A 25,918-nucleotide genomic window follows, 5' to 3' on the forward strand; every position below is an offset into this window, starting at 1 on the left:
TATCCGCTTTACGGTAAAGAGGTTCCACCTACGCTCCATCCAATCCAGCAATTTGGTCAGTGTTCCCTTCCAAGAACCTTGGTACTGTCTCCCTGACAGCCATCCTCCTGACTGGACTTGGAGCAGGTGCTGGGAAGTACTGGAGAGACAATTAAATGAAGCACCCCCCTAATTGAAAAGCTCATGGGATACCAGGGTGGGTGAATCAGAATCATCACGCCAAAGGCGTGATGTGCAACTTGTTCAGAAATCCCCCTCTCCCGGCAGTGTCTAAAAATATGGCGAGCTATCTTGCCAATGCAGCCTGTAAGCAACCAAAATGACACATAGCCAACATAATGGAAAATTCCACACAACGTATTAGAAGGCATAAGTTTTAAAATAAATAAAGATAATGCATAACATGTCTTTAATATGATTGCTACAATTTAAAAGCTTTCCATTTCTGGTTTACCCTACTGCCTGTGCACAGCAGCATGACAGACATGTATGCTTGCATGTATACACAGCAATTTTAGAAACAGATGCAATATTTTTAATAGTTTAGTGCGAACATTTCTTCAGTTAGCACTGTTGTGCAACACATGGAATTTCTTTTGAAGTCCTGTCAGAAATGTTTAATACAAGGGAGTAATTCCAGTTTAAAAAGAAAATAAAAACGTACTTTTCCAGCTCCAGAACATCAAATTTCCACCAGGTTTCTGGCTCCCGAAAACTCACTCTGTAACATCTTTCCACAGCCTGCGCAGAATAACAGTTATTAGCATAATTTAGCATTTCTTAGATGAATAATTGTATGGGCACAGCAATTCCAAACTCAAAACATTTTTAATATTATGAACATCTTGAATAACTGCATTAAAGCTCAAACCGATAGATGGAGTTTTTTAACAAATGATTTAAGCTTAATCTTAACTTTTTTATCCATCAAATAAAAAGTTGCAGCAGTTGAATGAATACAAGTCATTTGAACTGACAAATTCCAACCAACCTCAAGCTGCTGCACACACTTTCATTGCTTCCAGCTATGAATCAGTTACAAGGTACATGCAGTACAAATTAACCTCAATATGCAAAATTTAAGAATTTTAAGCTATTTGGAAGAAAGCACAGGCAGCACAGTAGCAAAAAGGTTAGCACAGTTGTTTCATAGCTCCAGGGTCCCAGGTTAGGTCACTGTCTGTGCGGAATCTGCACATTCTCCCCATGTCTGCGTGGGCTTCCTCCCACAGTCCAAAGATGTGCAGGTTAGGTGGATTGGCCATGCTAAATTGCCCTGGTGTCCAAACAGGTTAAGTGGGGGTTACTGGGATAGGGTAGAGATGTGGGCTTGAGTAGGGTGCTCTTTTAAGGGCCGGTGCAGACTCAATGGGCCGAATGGCCTCCTTCTGCACTGTAAATTCTATGAAATTCTACGAATGTTGTTTCCTTTCTCGAAAAATGTTCGTTTGATTTCCACTAATCAATAAGAGTCTATAGACACCCATTTCTTTTTATTTTAGAGTACCCAATTATTTTTTTTTCCAATTATGGGGTGAAACCCAGGCAGACACTGGGAGAATGTGCAAAGACACCCATTTCTAGCACATTTCAAAAGTACACATACAACTTACCAGTTGCGCATATGGTTTCATTTCCCAGGCCTGGATATTTGTATTATCTATAATTATAGGTGACCTGCCTTCATCCATAGACTGCTTAGCTATTAAAAAAAAAAGAATATGATCACATTCAGTTTTGTATCCAATGTACAATTCATTTACTGCTCAGTCCCCGATTTCTATTTATGCGAATCACATTCTGCAATGCATTAAAACTCTTTTATTTCTTCCCATTGACACTTTCTCACACGTGTGACATTTACCAGCAGTTCCATACAGGGGGGACGACGACAGGAAATGTGATGTGAGCACAGTAGCGGCTGGGTTTTTGGGAGCTCTGGCTCTACTAGTCTGCTAATCCTTTATTTTATCCTAATGCACATTCCATAATATCTTATTTTGGGATTTATGTCTAGCACTATGTCCCTGGATGATCCGGGTCGGAGCTTGGTGAGAAGGAGTAAGTTGAATGATAGGGAATCCTTGCTTGATTGACACAGTCAGAGGTTGCTGGGGTGGGGTCCAGCTTCCAGCTGGTTTTACTGGTGAACGGGCCTGTGCCTTTGCATGGGGATGATGGCTGCCATTGCAAATTATGTTCTGGGTGATGATCTCAGCTCTGTGGTGCAGGTCTTTGGTGCTCATTTTGATAAACTGAGAAATGTCCTTGGCAGAACGGTGGAAGCGCAGAAGAAATGAAATGAAAATCACTTATTGCCACAAGTAGGCTTCAAAAGTAAGGCAGCACGGTAGCATTGTGGATAGCACAAATGCTTCACAGCTCCAGGGTCCCAGGTTCGATTCCGGCTTGGGTCACTGTCTGTGCGGAGTCTGCACATCCTCCCAGTGTGTGCGTGGGTTTCCTCCGGGTGCTCCGGTTTCCTCCCACAGTCCAAATATGTGCGGGTTAGGTGGATTGGCCATGCTAAATTGCCCATAGTGTCCAAAATTGTTGGGTGGGGTTACTGGGTTATGGGGATAGGGTGGAGGTGTGGACCTTGGGTGGGGTGCTCGTTCCAAGAGCCGGTGCAGACTCGATGGGCCGAATGGCCTCCTTCTGCACTGTAAATTCTATGATATCTATGGTAAATGAAGTTACTGTGAAAAGCCCCTAGTCGCCACATTCCAGCGTCTGTTCGGGGAGGCTGGTACGGGAATTGAACCGTGCTGCTGGCCTGCCTTGGTCTGCTTTTAAAGCCAGCGATTTAGCCCAGTGCGCTAAACCAGAGAATCCTGGTATTTCATAGAGCAATTTCCCTGTTCGGCTATATCCTGCTGCATGGTGTGTTGTCGATCCTGACCGACCCAGGAAGTGGGGGCTGGACAAGGAATGCTCGTGTGCCTGGTCTCCTGTGATTGTACCGGGTTTTTATTTTGAGAATCCATGCTGAGCTCCTTTGAAGGTCTGGGCAGATCATATATCCTGGAGAGATCTGAGTTTCTTTTGATTCTTCCTTGGGGTTGGTGTTTTAAAAAAAAAAAAAGAGCTATTAGAGTATGGGGAAATGAGTAAGGGCGTATGCCGGGGTATCCTTGTTCGAATTGTTGAAGTGAGAGTCTGTATGCTGTGCCTGTTTGTTGTTGGTGCCCTTTCTTGGTTTGGAGTATGGTTGCTGGAGGAGTGCAGCATCTTCCTCCAAGTGGTCTTATACAGTGGTTTGCCCGAGTGTCCTCCTTGTTATGGTCAGGTCTTCCATGGGGAAGCAGTATCTTTGCCTCTGTTGAGGCATTGCTATCATGTCCTCTAGTATCTCTTTACAATGGCATACAACACTGGTCTGTCGCTAACGTCGTGGGCTAGTTCAGACATTCCTTCCTTGGCGTTTGCGGGAGGGGGGCTTCTTTTTCTCCTCCTGGTTGAGTAGTGTATTGTTATAAACCCTGGTTGGTTCAATGGATTACAAGGATTTCCCTTATTATTCCAAGGGGAAAAAAAAATACAGTCCTCCTTTTGACGATTCTTCTTCTCTTCGGTGGTGGGGTCTCTGCGGTTGAGGCTGGTGTGATTTGTCTAGTGTTAGTGGGGTTGGTGCACTGCCCAGAGTGTGGTCAGTGAGGTGAAGGTTGGCTGGGTGGTAGGTCTTGGTGTGTGCTGGCTGTCCTGGGGACACGGACTCCTGTGTGTCAGTTTGTGCTGGACTAAGCCAGGTAAGGTGCTGTGGTTGGCATCCTGTTGCCCCCCCCCCCCCCGCCAATGCTTGGGATGACCCTTCTCGAAGGCACTTATTAGGAAAACCCAGTTGAGACGTTGCCTTGCGTGAATGAGCAGTTTTTTTTCTCTTCTTCATTAATAGGCGCTGGGCATGCGCTAGAGTAATACTCTATTGGCAGAGTTCTGGTCCGCTTATCGTGTGACCGTCTGCGCCTGGCAGTCCTCCAAAAAAAAAAAAATCATGTTTCGATTAAATTGTTGGGAGGCACTGTTCATAATCCGAAACTCTCGCTGCTGGTCTTCTCTGTATAAATATGTGAACGGAGGATGCTTCTGTTCGGTGCCGGAGGTTGGGGTTATGTTGCGTTTTTGTGTTATATGTGTAACATCCTTTTAGAACTGAGTTCTTGAGTATTTCCTTTGTACTTCTCTAGTTATGGTGGGTAAGAATCCGTGATTGGCTCCTGCAGGGGGACAAATGGGAGTTGGTTATACGGGGGTGGAGGTTGTGGTGATTTGAGGGATGAGTGTGCTGGTGCACGTCTGAACATGGCACGAAAAATCTATCCCCAACTATTGTGGTCAGAGCGAGCATGTCATGTTTGCATGGCCTTACCATATTCTCCTTTGTTCTCTGGTTGTGCATATGGAGGCACCAAGTTGAATCTAACGATTGTATTGAGTCAGTTATATTGCTGTTCTCTTGGTCCGTTCTGGATGCCGAGACATTCCTGTAGTTTTGTTGCATTATTTGCGTTATGGGCCAGGGTTTAGAAAACTCCAAAGTATATCATGGAGTTCACCTGACCCATGACTTTTAATAGATTTTGGTTATGGGGAGCACAAGGGTCCACTCTCCAGCTGTTACGCAACAAAGACCTTAAGTATTTTTAAAACAAAACAATGTTTATTCTATGAACTCAAGTTATCATTTTATAAACACACAGTAAACATCTTATCAACCACCAACACACACAACCTCACAGATACAATACTCTGTAGGTAACCCTTAATTCCGAGCAACATCCTTAAGTTAAACCTTTTTTTAACAAAGACACCAGGTTTAAATTCTCTACAGAAATTTGGAAATCATCAAGTGATCTGGACACATTCTTTAGAGATATATACAGCTTCTTGTTTGAATGCAGCTCTCCAACTCTGAAAACGAAACCAAAAACGGAGCCAGAAAGCAGTTTTTCAGCCCCCCAAAAAAGTGAAAGACAGCCCAGCTCCACCCACACACTGACATCACTGCAGCTATTTGATAAACACCCATTTCTTAAGGTTGTTAAAATGGAAAACTTCAATAAATATACTTTTTTTAAATGGTTCATCACCGAATATGCATACTTCATCCAATGATATCATGCTCGTTTTTTCAATGCAAACCTTGAACCGGATTCATTCGCTTTCTAACTAAAATTGAAGTTTAAGGTATTGTCCATACTTCTGATGGATTATTTATTTATACATTCAATATTGACATCTTTCACAAGTTTCACCCTACACTATACCTTTGCCATGCTAAATCACCTGCTTGGGGATCTCCATATTTCCCTGGTAGCTCTGCAACAATAAATCATGAGTGATTGCCCCTAATGGGGTGCTCAAAAAACATGGCGGCCTTCCCGCAACTGCCTCAAGTGCCACCTAATTTGGGTATCCTCTGACCATCACGAAAGAAACTTCACGTCTGTTCACATACAGACCTAGATAGATGGAAGAGGTTGTTAGGTCACACCTAAGAGGAGGAAAAATAAAAGATAAATACCTCATCCTTCATTATTAGCTATTCAAAGGCAAATCCAGGTCACAGCCCAGTAAATTTAGATATCTCAAGATGGAATCAAGGGCATCCATCCCACATATCAGACAATTCTTGATTGTTCGTTGGCTCCACAGATGAAGCTGAAAATGACCCAGATGCAAAGAATAGCAACATTTTAAAATCCTGTCGAATAGACTAGTGTTTATTTTCTTGGATAAGTAATTCAAGGATCTTGACGAATAATCTGGAAACCAGAGTTCAAATCCCACACTGCAGTTGGGGAATTTAAATAAATATGGAATAAGAAGTCAGTTATCAATAAATAGAGCTCATAAAATGCAGGATCAGTTGGCAGTTAGGAAGGCAAATGCAATGTCAGCATTCATGTCGAGGGTCAGGCTCTGATCAGAACACATTTGGAGTATTATGAGCAGTTTTTGGCCTAGGAGGGAGGTGCACAAGAATGATCCCCGGAATGAAGGACTTGTCATATGAGGAATGGTGGAGGTCTTTGGGTCTGTACATGACGTTTAGAGGATTAGAAGGGGCGGGGGGGGGGGGGGGGCTTATTGAAATTTACAGAATACCGTGAGGCCTAGTGAACGTGGAGAGGATGTTTCCACGAGTAGGAGAACTTAGAACCCAAGGGTACAGCCACAGACTGAAGGGATTATAGAATCCCTACAGTGCAGGAGGCCATTTGGCCCATCCAGTCTGCACCAACTCTCTGAAAGAGCACTCTATCTAGACACATGCCCCACCCTGTGCCCGTAACCCCACCTAACCTTTTGGGCACTAAGGGGAAATTTCGCAAAACCAATCCACCGGATCTGTAAATCTTTGGACTGTGCGAGGAAATAATACCCAGAAGAAAACTACGCAGACACGGGGAAAACGTGCAAACTCCACACAGTCACCCAAGGCTGGAACTGAACTAGGGTCCCTGGCGCTGAGGCAGCAGTGTAAACCACTGTGCCATTGTGCTGCCTGATAATCCTTTAAAACTGAGAGAAGAAGGAATTCCTTCAGCTAGAGGGTGGAGAATCTGTGGAACTCATTGCCGCAGAAGGCTGTGGAGGCCAAGTCACGGAGTGTCTTTAAAGATCTGAGTTCTTGATTAATAAGGGGATCAGGCTTATGGGGAGAAGATAGGCAAATGGGGATGAGAAACACGCAAGCTCTGATCGAATGACGGGGCAGACTGAAATGGGCCAAATGGCGTAATTCTGCTCCTATGTCTTTTGATCCAAAACTACTGGATTGTTGAAAAAATGCAACTAGTTTACTCGGAAAGTAAAATTGCTGTCTTTATCCGGTCTGGCCTATACCTTAGAACAGACTCACATAAGTGCATTTGACTTTCTGAAATGACCACACAAGCTCGTAGGTTGCATCAAAAACAGTTATGATGGACTGTAGCAGTTCAAGGAGATCGCTCACTACCATTACCTTCAAGGGCAATAAACATTGGCCTTGCTAGCAGCATCCACATTCTGTGAGCGAACAAATTTTTAAAACTGTGCCTCATTAAAGCCTTTGTGCATCAATCCAATGAAACACATGTTCCAGAAATATTGCCCTCAAATTGAATCATTGCATGATATTTCAACTATTCCCTCTATTAATAACATACCAGTGAACAGGAAGGGCAGGGTAGAGAAGTTGGGTGGATATCAATTTTGCAGAAAAAGGGTCAAGGGAGCTGGGGGATGGATTGTATGGACAAGGTGAGATAAGAGAGAAGAAACTAGAAAAACGGACTGGGGTTAAAAAACAGGTTAACATTAAGACGTTTGGTAGTGATCAAGAAAAGTCAATTTCCTTGTGCTGAGGGGTCAGTGGCAAGAGTAATCACTTATATTATCAAATAAAGTAAGGAGATAGTAAAGAAAAACTAATTTATAAAAAAAAGGAATTGCATCTAATGAATAAAAAAAAACATGAAGCAGAAGACCATGTAGGGCTCTGGGATGAGTCAGGCAGTACAATATTTTCCACAAGAGAGAGCAAGAAATTTCGCCCACAGAATATGAAAACTTGTAACATTCTCAGTAACAAATTATACAGCTTTTCTTTCCTCTTCCACTCTCTCCCATTGTGGTATAATAGAGCAATCCCCTTAACACGTAACTAAAAAAAACAATGTAACATATCCTAAACAGAATAAATGGCATTTGGCTTTCTCCACAGCCGAAGAAATCCCTCAGAGAAGTTCACATGTACCCAAAGTACTGTGCATGAGAAGATTGGTGTGACAGTGCACAAGATGCATCAGATTCACATATGCAGTTGGTCTCGTTAATCCTTCCTTCCACTAAATTTTCTAGTTTCAGGGTCTCCTGCTCTCGATACTTCACTCAGGATCACTCTTCTGGCTCCCTCTGCATCATTCCACATTTCCTTCACATCTTGGGTGACCAAAACCAGATAAAGCACTCATTTTCAGACCAAGGAAGGTGTACAACCTTAACGTAGCATCCTCCAACTTGCACTTTAATTTGACAGTAAAATTCTGCATTCTAGTTACTCTACTTTTTATGTCCAGACTAAGGTGAACATGGTATGACATCTACAGACATTTGGAGCATTTTTCAACTTCACATGTAGCTATTTCAATACATTTCTGTGCATCCGTCAATCCCTTTATTTGTTCAAATGTCCAATATCTTGTTCTCAACAGCATTACGTTTCCCTGCTACTATTCTGTTCATTTAGAATTTGTTTAGCTCATTTTTTCGATCACCTCCCAAAATCATACAGGATCTGGGGTGAGCCAAGCATAGGTCTCATTCTCAATGAATCCTTTACCCTGCAAAGCATGAAGCCCTACTTGCAGACAGTTACAGGAACTACATAGCCTTCCTGATCTGCGTCCATGCAGCAGGGCTGCAAGGTAGCACAGTGGTTAGCACTGTTGCTTCACAGCTCCAGGGTCCCAGGTTCGATTCCCGGCTTGGGTCACTGTCTGTGCGGAGTCTGCACGTTCTCCAGTATCTGCATGGGTTTCCTCCGGGAGCTCTAGGGCGAGATTCTCCGACTCCCCGCCGGGTCAGACAATCGCCGGGGGCTGGCGTGAATCCAGCCCCCGCCGGTTGCCGAATTCTCCGGCACTGGATATTCAGCGGGGGCGGGAATCGCACTGCGGCGGTTGGCGGCCCCCCCCGGCCCGGATGGGCCGAAGTCCCACTGCTAGAATGCCTGTCCCGCCGGCGTGGATTAAACCACCTCTCTTACCGGCAGGACAAGGCAGCGTGGGCTGGCTCCGGGGTGGGGACGGGGACGGTGGCCTGGCCCGCGATCGGTGCCCACCGATCCGCGGTCGGGCCTGTGCCGTGGGGGCACTCTTTTCCTTCCGCCTTCGCCACAGTCTCCACCATGGCGGAGGTGGAAGAGACCCCCCTCCACTGCGCATGCGCGGGGATGCCGTGAGCGGCTGCTGACGCTCCCGCGCATGCGCCGCCCGGCAATGTCATTTCCGCGCCAGCTGGCGGGGCACCAAAGGCCTTTCCCGCCAGCTGGCGGGGCGGAAATCAGTCCGGCGCGGGTCTAGCCCCTCAAGGTTAGGGCTCGGCCCCTCAAGATGCGGAGGATTCCGCACCTTTGGGGCGGCGCAATGCCGGACTGATTTGCGCCATTTTTGGTGCCGGTCGGCGGACATCGCGCCGATTACGGAGAATTTTGCCCCTGGTTTCTGCCCAAAAACATGCAGGTTAGGTAGATTGGCCAAGCAATATTGCCCTTGGTGTCCAAAAGGGGTTGGGAGGGCTTACGAGTATGGGGTGGAGGTGTGGGCTTAAGTCGGGTGCGCTTTCCAAGGGCTGGTGCAGACTCGATGGGCCGAATGGCCTCCGTCTGCAACTGTAAATTCTATGTCTATGCGTTCCCACCACATCCCCAAGCACTTGTCTCCTACTGTTTATTGCTTGTTAGATATAGTCTAACACAAGACAAAAATAATTCAACTAAAAATAAACAGAGCATGCAACAGGCACCTGACCTACCCAAAAAAATTTACTTTATGCATCAGATAGCTATTTCGTCTAACTTGTCAGCTGGTGACTCAAATGGAACCCAAAATTACAAAACTCTATAATTTTCCACGAGGTGAGCTTAAAACACAACATTCACCATCGAGACTGCTCACTTCCGGACTTCCGGTTGCGGCTATGCCTTGGTAGGTCGCACGGTCGGCGGCTCCTGCCGATAACGGACTTTTGGGCCCTTTTAAGGAGCTCCAGCGGCATTTGTCGACGATTCCCGATGTGCGAAGGAAACAGTGAGGGTCCCCCAGCACTGTATGGAGTGGACCAGGAGCGGAGCGGTCAAAAAAGTGGCTTTAGAGAAGAGAGGAAAATGGGCGCGAAAAAAAAAAGATGGCGGTAGGCGGTGATCAGGCAGCGTGGGCCCAGTGGTCTCGGGAGGAGCAGGAGTTTTTGAGAAGCTGCTTTGCGGACTTGAAGGCGGAGATGTTGGCCCCGATGAAGGCTTCGATCGAAAGGTTGGTGGAGACCCAGAAGATGCAGGGGACGGCGAATAAGGAGGTGCAGCAGAAGGCCTCTGAGAAGGAGGATGAGATTCTGGGCCTGCCGGTCAGAGTGGAAGCGCACGAGGCGCTGCACAAAAAATAGCAGGAGAAGCTGGAGGACCTGGAGAATAGGTCGAGGAGGCAGAACCTGCAGATTCTGGGTCTGCCTGAAGGCATGGAGGGATCGGATGCTGGGGCGTATGTGGCCACGATGCTTTGCACTGAGTGCTGAATTTGGTGCATTTGAGTGCGATAGTGAGAGTTTGGTGACCGAGGGAGTATAAGGCTTCATTTTTATCTAAAGTTTAGTCTTTCTTTTATTTAGTTAATTAACTTAAAAAGTTGCTGTTTGGTTTAGAAGAAGGTGAATTTTCAATCAGCTTTAAACAGGCTTCTACCTGTAGGCACTTGCAGCTGGAGCTTGTTAATTAGTTAATTGGATTAGGCCAGTTTTTCAGAGGCTAGATTCACAGTATAAAAGTGATCCACCTACAGTGCAGACTTTGTTTGCACTGAGCGGTGAATTTGGTGCATTTGAGTGCGATAGTGAGAGTTTTGTGACTGAGGGAGTGCTGAATTGGGTGCATTTGAGTGCTATAGTGAGAGTTTGGTGACTGAGAGAGTGCTGAATTTGGTGCATTTGAGTACTAGTGAGAGTTTGGTGACTGAGGGAGTTAGGTGAGGAGGGAGTAAGGTGCTCCTTTCATTTCGTTTCCTACATTTCCGCAAAGAGCGAGAAGGGAACCAGGTGTTTACAGAGAGTGCAGCTGACTGGGAGCAGAGTTGGAGGGCGGAGGTCCAGTTGGTCATCAGGGCAGCTATATTCTGTAAGGTAAGAGGGGTTGGAGGCTAGGCCAGTTGCATGCTCCTCCTGTCGGATGTGGGTGGTGAGGGATACCACCGGTGTCCCCGCTGACTATACCTGCGGGAAGTGCACCCAACTCCAGCTCCTCAGAGACCGTGTTAGGGAACTGGAGCTGGAGCTGGATGAACTTCGGATCATCTGGGAGGCAGAGGGGGTTATAGAGAAGAGTTACAGGGAGGTAACCACACCCAAGGTACAGGACAAGAATAGCTGGGTTACAGTCAGGGGGAAAAAAATCAAACAGGCAGACAGTGCAGGGATCCCTCGTGGCCGTTCCCCTTCAAAACAAGTATACCGTTTTGGATGCTGTTGGGGGGGGGGGGGGGGGGGGGATGACCTACCGGGGGAAGGCCCTAGCGGCCAGGTCTCTGGCACGGAGTCTGGCTCTGGGGCTCAGAAGGGAAGGGGGGAAGAATAGAAAAGCAATAGTTGTAGGAGATTCAATGGTTAGGGGAATAGATAGGAGATTCTGTGGTCGCGAGCGAGACTCCCGGAAGGTATGTTGTCTCCCGGGTGCCAGGGCCAGGGATGTCTCGGACCGTGTCTTCAGGATCCTTAAGGGGGAGGGGGAGCAGCCAGAAGTTGTGGTGCACATTGGTACCAACGACATAGGTAGGAAAAGGGGTGTGGAGGTAATAAACAAGTTTAGGGAGTTAGGCTGGAAGTTAAAAGCCAGGACAGACAGAGTTGTCATCTCTGGTTTGTTGCCGGTGCCACGTGATAGCGAGGCTAGGAATAGGGAGAGAGTGCAGTTGAACACGTGGCTGCAGGAATGGTGTAGGAGGGAGGGCTTCAGGTATTTGGATAATTGGAGCGCATTCTGGGGAAGGTGGGACCTGTACAAGCAGGACGGGTTGCATCTGAACCAGAGGGGCACCAATATCCGGGGAGGGAGGTTTTCTAGTACTCTTCGGGAGGGTTTAAACTAATTTGGCAGGGGAATGGGAACCGGATTTGTAGTCCAGCAACTAAGGTAGCCGATATTCAGGACGCCAAAGCATGTAGTGAGGCAGTGGGGAAGGGAACACTGACAAAGGAGAGTACTTGCAGGCACGGAGATGGGTTGAAGTGTATATACTTCAATGCAAAAAACATCAGGAATAAGGTGGGTGAACTTAAGGCATGGATCGGTACTTGGGACTACGATGTGGTGGCCATCACGGAAACTTGGATAGAAGAGGGGCAGAAATGGTTGTTGGAGGTCCCTGGTTACAGATGTTTCAATAAGATTAGGGAGGGTGGTAAAAGAGGTGGGGGGGGGGGGTGGCATTATTAATTAGAGATAGTATAACAGCTGCAGAAAGGCAGTTCGAGGAGTATCACCCTATTGAGGTAGTATGGGTTGAAGTCAGAAATAGGAAAGGAGCAGTCACCTTGTTAGGAGTTTTCTATAGGCCCCCCAATAGTAGCAGAGATGTGGAGGAACAGATTGGGAAACAGATTTTGGAAGGGTGCAGAAGTCATAGGGTAGTAGTCATGGGCGACTTTAACTTCCCAAATATTGAGTGGAAACTCTTTAGATCAAATAGTTTGGATGGGGTGGTGTTTGTGCAGCGTGTCCAGGAAGCTTTTCTAACACAGTTTGTAGATTGTCCGACCAGAGGAGGGGCAATATTGGATTTAGTACTGGGTAATGAACCAGGGCAAGTGATAGATTTGTTAGTGGGGGAGCATTTGAGATAGTGACCACAATTCTGTGACTTTCACTTTAGTAATGGAGAGGGATAGGTACGTGCATCAGGGCAAGGTTTACAATTGGGGGAAGGGTAAATACGATGTTGTCAGACAAGAATTGAAGTGCATAAGTTGGGAACATGGGCTGGCAGGGAAATGTGGAACATGTTCAAGGAACAGGTACTACGTGTCCTTGATATGTATGTCCCTGTCAGGCAGGGAAGAGATGGTCGAGTGAGGGAACCATGGTTGACAAGAGAGGTTGAATGTCTTGATAAGAGGAAAAAGGAGACTTATGTAAGGCTGAGGAAACAAGGTTCAGACAGGGCATTGGAGGGATACAAGATAGCCAGGAGGGAACTGAAGAAAGGGATTAGGAGAGCTAAGAGAGGGCATGAACAATCTTTGGCAGGTAGGATCAAGGAAAACCCCAAGGCCTTTTACACATATGTGAGAAATATGAGAATGACTAGAGCGAGGGTAGGTCCGATCAAGGACAGTAGCGGGAGATTGTGTATTGAGTCTGAAGAGATAGGAGAGGTCTTGAACGAGTACTTTTCTTCTGTATTTACAAGTGAGAGGGGCGATATTGTTGGAGAGGACAGTGTGAAACAGATTAGTCAGCTCGAGGAAATACTTGTTAGGAAGGAAGATGTGTTGGGCATTTTGAAAAACTTGAGGATAGACAAGTCTCCCGGGCCTGACGGGATATATCCAAGGATTCTATGGGAAGCAAGAGATGAAATTGCAGAGCCGTTGGCAATGATCTTTTCGTCCTCACTGTCAACAGGGGTGGTACCAGGGGATTGGAGAGTGGCGAATGTCGTGCCCCTGTTCAAAAAAGGGACTAGGGATAACCCTGGGAATTACAGGCCAGTTAGTCTTACTTCGGGGGTAGGCAAAGTAATGGAAAGGGTACTGAAGGATAGGATTTCTGAGCATCTGGAAAGACACCGCTTGATTAGGGATAGTCAGCACGGATTTGTGAGGGGTAGATCTTGCCTTACAAGTCTTATTGAATTCTTTGAGGAGGTGACCAAGCATGTGGATGAAGGTAAAGCAGTGGATGTAGTGTACATGGATTTTAGTAAGGCATTTGATAAGGTTCCCCATGGTAGGCTTATGCAGAAAGTAAGGAGGCATGGGATAGTGGGAAATTTGGCCAGTTGGATAACGAACTGGCTAACCGATAGAAGTCAGAGAGTGGTGGTGGATGGTAAATATTCAGCCTGGATCCCAGTTACCGGTGGCGTACCGCAGGGATCAGTTCTGGGTCCTCTGCTGTTTGTGATTTTCATTAATGACTTGGATGAGGGAGTTGAAGGGTGGGTCAGTAAATTTGCAGACGATACGAAGATTGGTGGAGTTGTGGATAGTGAGGAGGGCTGTTGTCGGCTGCAAAGAGACATAGATAGGATGCAGAGTTGGGCTGAGAAGTGGCAGATGGAGTTTAACCCTGAAAAGTGTGAGGTTGTCCATTTTGGAAGGACAAATATGAATGCGGAATACAGGGTTAACGGTAGAGTTCTTGGCAATGTGGAGGAGCAGAGAGATCTTGGGGTCTATGTTCATACATCTTTGAAAGTTGCCACTCAAGTGGATAGAGCTGTGAAGAAGGCCTATGGTGTGCTCGCGTTCATTAACAGAGGGATTGAATTTAAGAGCTGTGAGGTGATGATGCAGCTGTACAAAACTTTGGTAAGGCCACATTTGGAGTACTGTGTACAGTTCTGGTCGCCTCATTTTAGGAAGGATGTGGAAGCTTTGGAAAAGGTGCAAAGAAGATTTACCAGGATGTTGCCTGGAATGGAGAGTAGGTCTTACGAGGAAAGGTTGAGGGTGTTAGGCCTTTTCTCATTAGAACGGAGAAGGATGAGGGGCGACTTGATAGAGGTTTATAAGATGATCAGGGGAATAGATAGAGTAGACAGTCAGAGACTTTTTCCCCGGGTGGAACAAACCATTACAAGGGGACATAAATTTAAAGGTGAAAGGTGGAAGATATAGGGGGAGTGTCAGAGGTAGGTTCTTTACCCAGAGAGTAGTGGGGGCATGGAATGCACTGCCTGTGGAAGAAGTTGAGTCGGAAACATTAGGGACCTTCAAGCAGCTATTGGATAGGTACATGGATTACGGTAAAATGATAGTGTAGATTTATTTGTTCTTAAGGGCAGCACGGTAGCATTGTGGATAGCACAATGCTTCACAGCTCCAGGGTCCCAGGTTCGATTCCGGCTTGGGTCATTGTCTGTGCGGAGTCTGCACGTCCTCCCCGTGTCTGCGTGGGTTTCCTCCGGGTGCTCCGGTTTCCTCCCACAGTCCAAAGATGTGCAGGTTAGGTGAATTGGCCAATGATAAATTGCCCTTAATGTCCAAAATTGCCCTTGGTGTTGGGTGGAGGTGTTGAGTTTGGGTAGGGTGCTCTTTCCAGGAGCCGGTGCAGACTCAAAGGGCCGAATGGCCTCCTTCTGCACTGTAAATTCAATGATAATCTATGATTAATCTAGGACAAAGGTTCGGCACAACATCGTGGGCCGAAGGGCCTGTTCTGTGCTGTATTTTCTATGTTCTATGTTCTATGATGCTGAGTGCGCTGAAGGGCGCCGGGGCCTTCCCGAGGCCCCTGGAGTTGGATGGGCCGCACAGCGTCCTGGCCAGGAGGCCAAGGGCGAGGGCTATGGTGGCAAGGTTCCATCGGTTCACCAACAGGTTCTGCGATGGGCGAAGGAGGAGCGGAGCAGCAGGTTGGAGAGCACAGAGATCCGGATTTACCAGGACTGGTGTGCAGAGATGGCCAAGAAGCAGGCAGGATTCAATCGGGCCAAGACAGTCCTCCATGGGAAGGGGGTGAAGTTCGGGCTGTTGCAGCCGGCGAGGCTGTGGGTCACATACCAGGACCGACACCACTATTTTGATACGCCGGATGAGGCGTGGACTTTCATCAAAAATGAGAAGTTGGTCTCGAATTAATGGTTTGCAGTATGTTATGAGGGTTGGGGGTGAGGTGGATGGGGCGATGTTTGGGTGGGGTTTCCCCCCGCGTTTTCTGGGGTCTGGGTGGCCCCGTGGCCTGGGGCCCTCGGGGATTGGAGCGAGGTCGTAGTTGGGAGGAGCTGCGTCATAGGGGGTGGGGTCGGCCCAGGCAGGGAGCACGGCTTTTTCCCCGCTAAATGGTGGGGGCGGTACCCGAAGCGGGGGGCAGTACGGTGTTTGAGGTCCGCACTGGTTTATATGGGGTGTGCGGGGGGGGGGGGCTCTCTTTACCCCACTTAGGTGGGGGGGGGGGCTGGAGATTTGGATGGGGAATCCAAAGGGGGATTGGAGGCAGAGGCGGGAGCGGCCGGGGTCAGCATGAGTCAGCTGGCTTACAGGAGTGCAATGGCGGGGGGGGGGGAGGAGGAGAGAACCTGGGTTGCTGCTGTGCTGATTGAGGGGTACGAGGGAGAGTCGGGGCAGGGAGCCTCCGCCTGGGGGACTGGAGGGTGCAGGAGGCGCGGGCACGTGGCTGGCCTAAAAAAAGATGGCTAGTTGGCGGGCGGGGGTGGGTATTGTGGAGAGGGAGAGAGAGAGAAAGAGAGAGAGAAAGAGAGAGAGAAGAGAGAGAGAGAGAGAGAGAGAGAGAGAGAGAGAGAAAGAGAGAGAAAGAGAGAGAAAGAGAGAGAGGAACTTCAATGCGGTCCTGGACCCGACTCTGGACCTGTCTAGGTCAAGGTCGGGTAAGCGGCCGGCAGCAGCCAAGGTCCTGAGGGGGTTCATGGACCAGATGGGGGGAGTGGATCTGTGGAGATTTGCCAGGCCAAGGGCGAGGGAGTTTTCCTTCTTCTCCCATGTACACAAGGCTTACTCGCGGACATATTTTTTCGTGCTAAGCAGGGCACTGATCTCGAGGGTGGACTATTCGGTCAATGCGATCTCGGACCATGATCCGCACTGGGTGGAGCTGGGGGAGGAGAAAGGCCAACGCCCGCTGTGGCGAATGGACGTGGGACTACTGTCGGACGAGGAGGTCGGTGGGCGGATCCGGAGATACATCCAAAGATGTAGAGACCAATGATAATGGGGAGGTGTCGGTGAGTGTGGTCTGGGAGGCGATGAAGGCAGTATTCAGGGGGGAGTTAATCTCAATCAGGGTCCACAGGAAAAAGAGGGAGAGGACAGAGAGGGAGAGATTGGTGGGGGAGATACAGAGGGTAGATAGGAGGTATGCTGAATCACCCAAGGAGGGGCTGCTGAAGGAGCACCGGAGCCTCCAAACGGAGTTTGACTTGCTAACCATGGGGAAGGCCGAGGCCCAGTTGAGGAAGGTACAGGGAGCAGTGCATGAGTATGGGGAAAAGGCAAGTTGGATGCTGGCGCATCAGCTGCAGAAGAGGAAGGCGGCTAGGGAGATTGGGGGAATTAGAGATGGGGGGGGGGGGGGGGGCGGGGGGGGCACGGTGCGGAGTCCAGCTAAAATAAACAAGGTCTTTAAGGACTTCTGTGGTAAACTGTATGAGTCAGAACCCCTGGAGGGTGGGGAGGGGATGAGGCAGTTCCTGAACCAAATGAGGTTCCCAAAGGGAGGAAGGGCGGATAGAGGGACTGAGGGCCCCGATTGGGATGGAAGAGCTAGTTAAGGGGTTGGGGAGTATGCAGGCGGGCAAGGCCCCGGAGCCGCATAGGTTCCCTGTAGAGTTGTATCGGAAATTCTCGGAGGTGTTGGGCCCGCTGTTGTTGAGAACTTTTAACGAGGCTAAGGAAAAAGGTATCCTTCCCCCGACGATGTCGCAGGCTCTGATCTCGCTTATCATCAAGCATGATAAGGACCCGCTGCATTGCGACTCCTATAGGCCGATTTCACTCCTTAATGTGGATGCCAAGCTGTTGGCCAAGATCTTGGCCACTGGGATTGAGGATTGTGTCCCGGGAGTGATTCATGAGGATCAGACGGGGTTTGTGAAGGGCAGGCAGCTGAATACGAATGTGCGGAGGCTCCTGAATGTGATCTTGATGCCCTCGCAGGGTGGGGACGCAGAAGTGGTATTAGCAATGGACGCAGAGAAGGCCTTCGATCGGGTGGAGTGGGAGTGCCTCTGGGAGGTGTTAGGCAGATTTGGATTTGGGGAGGAATTCATGGAGTGGGTCAAATTGTTGTACCAGGACCCGGTAGCGAGTGTGTTGACGTACCTGCTGCGGTCAGGGTACTTTAGGTTATATCGTGGTGTAGCCACCTGGGTTGGCCAACTCCCGACGTAAAATGGAGAACAGCACAGGCTGCAGGGAAATTCAGCCAACACAGGCAGAAACTAGCAGGTGCAAGTTACTGTGTATTAAACTCTGCAAAAGCCCAGACAGCATCGATACAAGCAGCCATCTGCATAATAATGTAGCAGCCATCTACATACTAATGAGCGATCCGCGGGAACAATCAAAACATTTGGGATAAACAAAGCCAAGCCAGACTCCTCGGCGCCAGCAGGAGCCAACACAAAAGAGGTTAACGGACACCTCAAGACCGCCCATCGATCAGGGAACCGCTCCAGTAATGGAGAAATCGAACCAAGCGATTGGAACGAAGTCCAATCACTTGGAACCAGGTACAGGGTCCGCCCCGAAAGTCAGGAAGCCCCTGGGGACTATAAAGTTAAGCCCCCAAGTTCGAATCTTTCTTCTTGACTGGGTCACTCAGCAACGCGAACCAACCCTTGACAGTGACCGGTGCAGCTGCCACCGATATCCAGTAGGTCTTAAGTCAACGCTCGCTATGAGATAGGCGTTCCTAGCTACCAATCCGTACCAACTTCGAATCCCGCAGACTCAGAACCCGAACGAAAACTCAGAACCCGAACGAAAGACCATTTGTTCCCCTGACCTGGTGGGCCAGTCCGAAGCTAAGTATAGGCCTGTTAGTTGTAGAAGTAGAATTGATGCATGAGTAGCGATTATGGTGTATAATAAATGTGCTTTGATTTGAATCTTACTAATTGGTGTATTGAGTTATTGATCATTACTTGAACCTCGTGGCGGTATCATAAAGATACCTGGCGACGCGAGAGCATAGGTTATAAAACAGAGCCAATTGGAGCAACCAAAAGTTAGCAACAGTGGAACGAGGCAGGGGTGGCCTTTGTCCCCCCTGCTGTTTGCCTTGGCGATTGAGCCGCTGGACATGGCGTTGAGGGAGTCCAAAATCTGGAGGGGGTTGGTTCGGTGGGGGGGGGGGGGGGAGGAGAAGAGAGGAGCATTGTGTGTCGCTGTATGCGGATGACCTGCTTCTGTATATTGCGGATCCGGTGGTGGAGATGGGGGAGGTCATGTAGGTTCTTATGGATTTTGGAGACTTTTCGGGATACAAGCTAAACGTGGGAAAAAAGCGAGCTTTTTGTGGTGCATGCGAAGGGCCAGGAAAAAAAGAGGTTGGAGGAGCTACCACACAAGATGGTGGAGCGGAGCTTTCAGTACTTGGGCATCCAGGTGGCCAAGAGCTGGGGGGTCTTGCACAAGCTCAACTTAGCGCGGCTGGTGGGTCAGATGGAGGAGGACTTTAGGAGGTGGGATAAGTTGCCACTCTCCCTGGCTGACAGGGTGCCGTCCATAAAGATGACGGTCCTCCCTAGGTTCTTGTTCGTGTTCCGGTGCCTGCCCATTCTCATCCCCAAGTCCTTTTTCAAGCGGTTAAATAGGAGTATCACGGGATTTGTGTGGGCAAATAAGTCCCCGCGGGTTAAGAGACTGTTTTTGCAGCGCAGTCCGGAGGGTGTTGCTATCCACCCTGTCCATACCTCATAGTTTTGTAGACCTCAATCAGGTCCCCCCTCAACTTCCATCTTTCCAACGAAAACACTCCTAATCTACTCAACCTTTCTTCATAGCTAGCACCCTCCATACCAGGCAACATCCTGGTGAACCTCCTCTGCACCCTCTCTAAAGCATCCACATCCTTCTGGTAATGTGGTGATCAGAACTGCACGCATTATTCAAAATGTGGCCTAGCCAAAGTCCTATACAACCGTAACATGACCTGCCGACTCTTGTACTCCGACGAAGGCAAGCATGCTGTATGCCTTCCTGACCACATTACCGACCTGCGTTGCCACCTTCTGGGTACAATGGACCTGAACTCCCAGATCTCTCTGTATATGAATTTTACCCAGGACTCTTCCATTGACCGTATAGTCCACTCTTGAATTAGATCTTCCAAAATGCATCACCTCGCATTTACCTGGACTGAACTCCATCTGCCAGTTCTCTGCCCAACTCTCCAATCTATCTATATTTTGCTGTATTCTCTGACAGTCCTCCTCGCTATCTGCAACTCCACCAATCTTAGTATCATCTGCAAACTTTCAAATCAGACCATCTATACCTTCGTCCAGATCATTTATGTATATCACAAATGACAGTGGTCTGAGTACGGATCCCTGTGGAACACCACTAGTCACCTTTCTCCATTTTGAGACACTCCCTTCCACTACTACTCTCTGTCTCCTGTTGCCCAATCAGTTCTTTATCCATCTAGCTAGTACACCCTGAACCCCATACGACTTCACTTTTTCCATCAACCTGCCATGGGAAACTTTATCAAACGCCTTACTGAAGTCCATGTATATGACATCTACAGCCCTTCCCTCATCAATTAACTTTGTCACTTCCTCAAAGAATTCTATTAGGTTTGTAAGACATGGCCTTCCCTGCACAAAGCCATGCTGCCGATCACTGATAAGTCTATTTTCTTCCAAATGTGAATAGGTCCTATCCCTCAGTATCTTCTCCAACAGTTTGCCTACCACTGACATCAAGCTCACAGGTCTATAATTCCCTGGATTATCCCTGCTACGTTTCTTAAACAAAGGGACAACATTAGCAATTCTCTAGTCCTCCGGGACCTCACCCGTGCGCCAGGATGCTGCAAAGATATCTGTTAAGGCCCCAGCTATTTCGTTCCTCGCTTCCTTCAGTAACCTGGGATAGATCCCATCCGGACCTGGTGACTTGTCCACCTTGATGCCTTTTAGAATACCCAAAACTTCCCCCTTCCTTATGCCGATTTGACCTAGAGTATTTAAACATCCATCCCTAGCCTCAACATCCGTCATGTCCCTCTCCTTGGTGAATACCGATGCAAAGTACTCATTAAGAATCTCACCCATTTCCTCTGACTCCACGCATAAATTCCCTCTTTTGTCTTTGAGTCGGCCAATCCTTTCTCTAGTTACCCTCTTGCTCCTTATATACGAATAAAAGGCTTTGGGATTTTCCTTAACCCTGTTAGCCAAAGATATTTCATGACCCCTTTTAGCCCTCTTTATTGCGCGTTTGAGATTTGTCCTACTTTCCCGATATTCCTCCAAAGCTTCAACAGTTTTAAGTCGCCTAGATCTTATGTATGCTTCCTTTTTCATCTTAGCTAGTCTCACAATTCCACCCGCCATCCATGGTTCCCTAATCTTGCCATTTCTATCCCTCATTTTCACAGGGACATGTCTGTCCTGCACTCGAATCAATCTTTCCTTAAAAGACTCCTACATTTCAAATGTCGATTTACCCTTAAAGAGCTGCTCCCAATCCACATTCCCTAACTTCTGCCGAATTTTGTTATACTTGGCCTTTCCCCAATTTAGCACTCTTCCTTTAGGACCACTCTCGTCTTTGTCCATGAGTATTCTAAAACTTACGGAATTGTGATCGCTATTCCCAAAGTAATCACGGACTGAAACTTCAACCACCTAGTCGGGATCATTCCCCAATACCAGGTCCAGTATGGCCCCTTCCAGAGTTGGACTATTTACATACTGCTCTAAAAAACTCTCCTGGATGCTCCTTACAAATTCTGCTCCATCAACGCCGCCAACACTACACGAGTCCCATTCAATGTTGGGGAATTTAAAATCTCCCATCACGACCACCCTATTGCTCCTACATTTTTCTATAATCTGTCTACATATTTGTACCTCTACTTCACGCTCGCTTTTGGGAGGCCTGTAGTAAAGTCCCAACAATGTCACTGCACCCTTCCTATTTCTTAGCTCTACCCATATTGCCTCAGTGCTCGAATCCTCCATCGTGCCCTCCTTAATCATAGCTGTGATATAATCTCTGACCAGTAATGCAACTCCTCCACCTCTTTTACCTCCCTCTCTATGCTTCCTGAAGCATCTATACCCTGGGATATATAGTTGCCAGTCTTGCCCTTCCCTCAACCAAGTCTCCGTAATACCAATAACATCATATTCCCAGGTACTAATCCAAGCCCTAAATTCATCTGCCTTACCTGCTACACTTCTTGCATTGAAAATAATGCACCTCATACCAGCTGTCCCTTTGCATTCATCATCTCTTCCCAGTCTACTCTTCCCTTAGTCACATTGAGTTTATTATCTAGTATCTTACTGGCTTTAGTTGCTGCCTCTTTACTGACCTCTAACTTCCGAATCTGGTTCCCATCCCCCTGCCACATTAGTTTAAAACCTCCCCAACAGAGTTAGCAAAAGCACCCCCATAAGACATTGGTTCCAGTCCTGCCCAGGTGTAGGCCATCCGATTTGCAATGGTCCCACCGCCCCCAGAACCGGTTCCAATGTCCCAAAATTCTGAACCCCTCCCTCCTGCACCATCTCTCAAGTCATTCTGACTATTCTTGAATTTCTACTCTGACTGTCTCGTGGCACTGGTAGCAATCCTGAGATTACTACCTTTGAGGTCCTACTTCTTAACTTATCTCCTAACTCCCTAAATTCTGATTGTAGGACCTCATCCCGTTTTTTACCTATATCATTGGTGCCTACCTATATCATTGGTGCCTATATGCACCACGACAACTGGCTGTTCACCCTCCCCCTTCAGTATGTCCTGCAGCCGATCCGAGACATCCCTGACCCGTGCACCCGGGAGACAACATACCATTCGGGAGTCTCGTTTTCGACCACAGAAACGTCTGTCTACTCCCCTTACGATTGAATCCCCAATGACTATAGCCCTGCCAGTCTTTTTCCCGCCCTTCTGTGCAGCAGAGCCAGCCACGGTGCCATGAGCCTGGCTGCTACTGCCTTCCCCTGGTGAGTCATCTCCCCCAACAGTATCCAAAACGGTATAGCTGTTCTGGAGGGAGATGACCACAGGGGACACCTGCACTGCCTTCCTGCTCTTTCTCTGCCTTTTGGTCACCACTTCCCTGTCTCCCTTACCAATCCTAATCTGCGGTGTGTCCAACTCACTGAACGTGCTATCCACGACCTCCTCAGCATCGCGGATGCTCCAAAGTGAGCCCATCCACAGCTCCAGAGCCGTCATGCAGTCTAACAGGAGCTGCAGCTGGACACACTTCTCGCACATGAAGGAGTCAGGGGCATTGGCGTCCCTGAACTCCCACATTGAGCAAGAGGAGCATAACACGGGTCTGGGATCTCCTGCCATTTTTACACTCACAACAGTAAGTTTAAAAAAAAAATTTACTCCCCTTCTCAGCAAGCACTCACTCAGCAACCACTGCGCCCTGCACGATAACACCTCAGGGAAAAGAAAAACTACTTACTAGTCACAGCCAATCGCTTACCTGCGGGCTGTGACGTCACGTTTCAACTTCTTTCTACTTCTACCTGCCCTCGAGTCTCCCTCTTGATCTTTACTCGGCTGGGATCCTTACAGTGACTGTCTTTTTTTTTTGGTTAGAGGAGGGAAACACTGAAGAAGTGTTTCGGGTTTAATTGTCACTTGACAACAGCTCCTCCACAAACCACCTTTTGGATGCAGTAACCGCAATGCACAGATGCAAATTTTCCCTGCAACAGCCAATCAGCAGCTCCGCTCTACTGCCCTCCGCTGGATGGTTGCCTTGACTTGAACACCTAGGGTGTCTTGCTCAGGTACACTTTCTGGATGCAGTGACCGCAATGCACAGATGCAAATTTTCCCCCACAACAGCCAATCAGCAGCTCTGCTCTACTGCCCTCTGCTGGATGTTTGCCTTGACTTGAACACCTAGGGTATTTTGCTCAGGTACACTTTCTGGATGCAGTGCCCGCAATGCACAGATGCAAATTTTCCCTGCAACAGACGATCAGCAGCTCCGCTCTACTGCCCTCTGCTGGATGGGGGATTTGTTTATCGATGGGACTTTTGCCAGTCGGAGGGCGTTGGAGGAGAAATTTGGGCTACCCCCAGGGAACACCTTTAGGTACATGCAGGTTCGGGCATTTGTGAAAAAACAGGTGGGGGAAATTTCCACTCCTGCCTGCCCGGATGATGGTCTCGGGGGTGTGGGATGGCAAAGTATCGGACATATACCAGGAGCTGCAAGAGGCCTCGGTGGAAGAACTGAAGGGCAAGTGGGAGGAGGAGCTGGATGAGGGCCTGTGGACTGACGCCCTGGGCAGGGTCAATTCCTCCTCATCTTGCACCAGGCTTAACCTGATTCAGTTTAAAATGGCGCACCAGGCGCATATGACAAGGGCGAGAATGAGTAGGTTTTTTGGGCTAGAGGACAGGTGCGTGAGGTGTTCAGGGAGCCCAGCAAACCATGCCCATATGTTCTGGACATGCCCGGCATTTACGGAATTTTGGAAGGGCTTTGCAAAGGCTATGTCTTTGCAAAGCCTTTGACACTCAGGTGAAACCGAGCTGGGTGATAGCGATATTTGGGGTATTGGACGATCCGGGAGTGCAGGAGCCGAAAGAGGCCGGAGTCCTGGCCTTTGCCTCCTTGGTAGCCCGGAGAAGGCTCTTGTTATGTGGAGGGACGCAAAACCCCCAAGCGTGGAGGCTTGGGTCAATGACATGGCGGGGTTCTCCAGGCGGTGGCAACCGATCCTTGACTTTCTCGCGGAGCGTTAGGTGGAGGTCAGCAGCAACAGCAACCTTGGGGGGGGGGGGGGGGGGGGGGTCATTTTATTTGTAAGGGGCGGATGCCCTACTTGGCTTTGCTTTTGTTTATTAAATTCTTAGGTGGTTAGGAGGTTAAGTTGTTTTGTTGGCACAGTGTTTTTCCTTCTTTGCATTATATTTTCTATTGTAGTGTTTTGTAAAAAATTATGGAAAAATCTCAAATAAAAACATTTATTAAAAAAAAGACTGCTCACTTCCACACCTCTAAGAGTGTCCCTTAATCCTTCTACCTCACCCAAATGAAAGTTTATAATCTCATTGACATCTTTTAAGGCAAGGTTTCCATAATAATCTCATGATCTGCCACCCCTCCGCCACCAATAAAACAATCAATGTCAAATCTGCCATCTGTTTTCTGCTGTGCAAAGTCTCAAACATTGTTATCTGCCCTAGTAACACGGACCACCTGCCCCCAGCCTTCAAAATCCTCAAACATAAATATTTCCATGGCCTCCGTTGTATCACTCAAATCATCACATTTCTTCTACCCCACACCATCCCAATTCTGTCTGGACAAATGTGTATTAACCACTCCTTCCACTCCATCAAAGGTGTAAATCCTTTAGACATCGCATCGTGCACACTAGAAATCCCTGAAATGCTACAATTGTAAATGATCTCAAATATATTTTTAAATAAATAACCCTTATTTCTTCTATTTTCTGCTTAATACGGCAAAGTGATGCACAGTATTTCATGACATGCAAGTCACTATGTGCACATTTAATAAAAAGATGATTTCATGGAATGTGGACGTCACTAGTTAGACCAGTATTTATTGCCCATCTAGAATTGCCCCCGAGAAGGTGATGGGGTAGGTACACTCAGTGATGTTAGAAAGGGACGAGGTGGTAGAGAGGTCATTGGTTTGGAAGGTGGTGTCGAAGGAACCTTGGGTGAGCTATTGCAGTGCACTGCTGCCACTGTGCATTGGTGGTCAACGGAGTAAATATTTATGGACAGCACTGTGACATAGTGGTTAGCATTGCTATCTCACGGCGCCAAGGTCCCAGGTTCGATCCCGGCTCTGGGTCACTGTCCGTGTGGAGTTTGCACATTAGCGTGGGTTTCGCTCCCACAACCCGACGATGTGCAGGTTAGGTGGATTGGCCATGCTAAAATTGCCCCTTAATTGGAAAAAAATTAATTAGGTACTCTAAATTTTTTTTTTTTTTAAAAAGGGAGTAAATATTTAGGATGACCAATGGGTTATCTATCAAGCAGGCAGCTTTGGTCTGGGTGGCATTGAATTTCTTCAGCGTTGTTGGAGCCGGTGGAGCCGCACTGATCCAGAAAGTGGAAGTGTATTTCATCATACTCATGACTTGTCCCTTATTGATGGTGGATAGGCTTTGAGAAGTTAGGAGGCAAGATACTTGCTGCAGAATTCCCAGCTTCTGACCTGCTCTTGTAGCCAGAGTATTTATATGGTTGGTTCAGTTCAATTTCTGGTCAATAATAACCACCAAGATGC

The 25,918-nt window shown here is 47.9% G+C and overlaps 1 protein-coding gene across 4 annotated transcripts in view; it reads right to left on the minus strand.

Annotated features, from left to right (window-relative positions):
- The window catches only part of LOC140391935 (NEDD4-binding protein 2-like 2), a 59,713-nt gene that overhangs the window by 21,669 nt on the left and 12,126 nt on the right, over window positions 1-25,918 (minus strand). For all 4 annotated transcript variants that reach the window (XM_072476996.1, XM_072476997.1, XM_072476999.1 and 1 more), the window contains exons 4-5: window positions 1,614-1,702; window positions 665-741 (exon numbers count right to left, since the gene is read on the minus strand). In XM_072476996.1, the coding sequence (XP_072333097.1) occupies window positions 665-741; window positions 1,614-1,702 (166 nt within the window). The remainder of the gene's footprint in view (window positions 1-664; window positions 742-1,613; window positions 1,703-25,918) is intronic.

Source organism: Scyliorhinus torazame, chromosome 15 (genome assembly GCF_047496885.1).
Source record: "Scyliorhinus torazame isolate Kashiwa2021f chromosome 15, sScyTor2.1, whole genome shotgun sequence".
Lineage (NCBI taxonomy): Eukaryota > Metazoa > Chordata > Chondrichthyes > Carcharhiniformes > Scyliorhinidae > Scyliorhinus > Scyliorhinus torazame.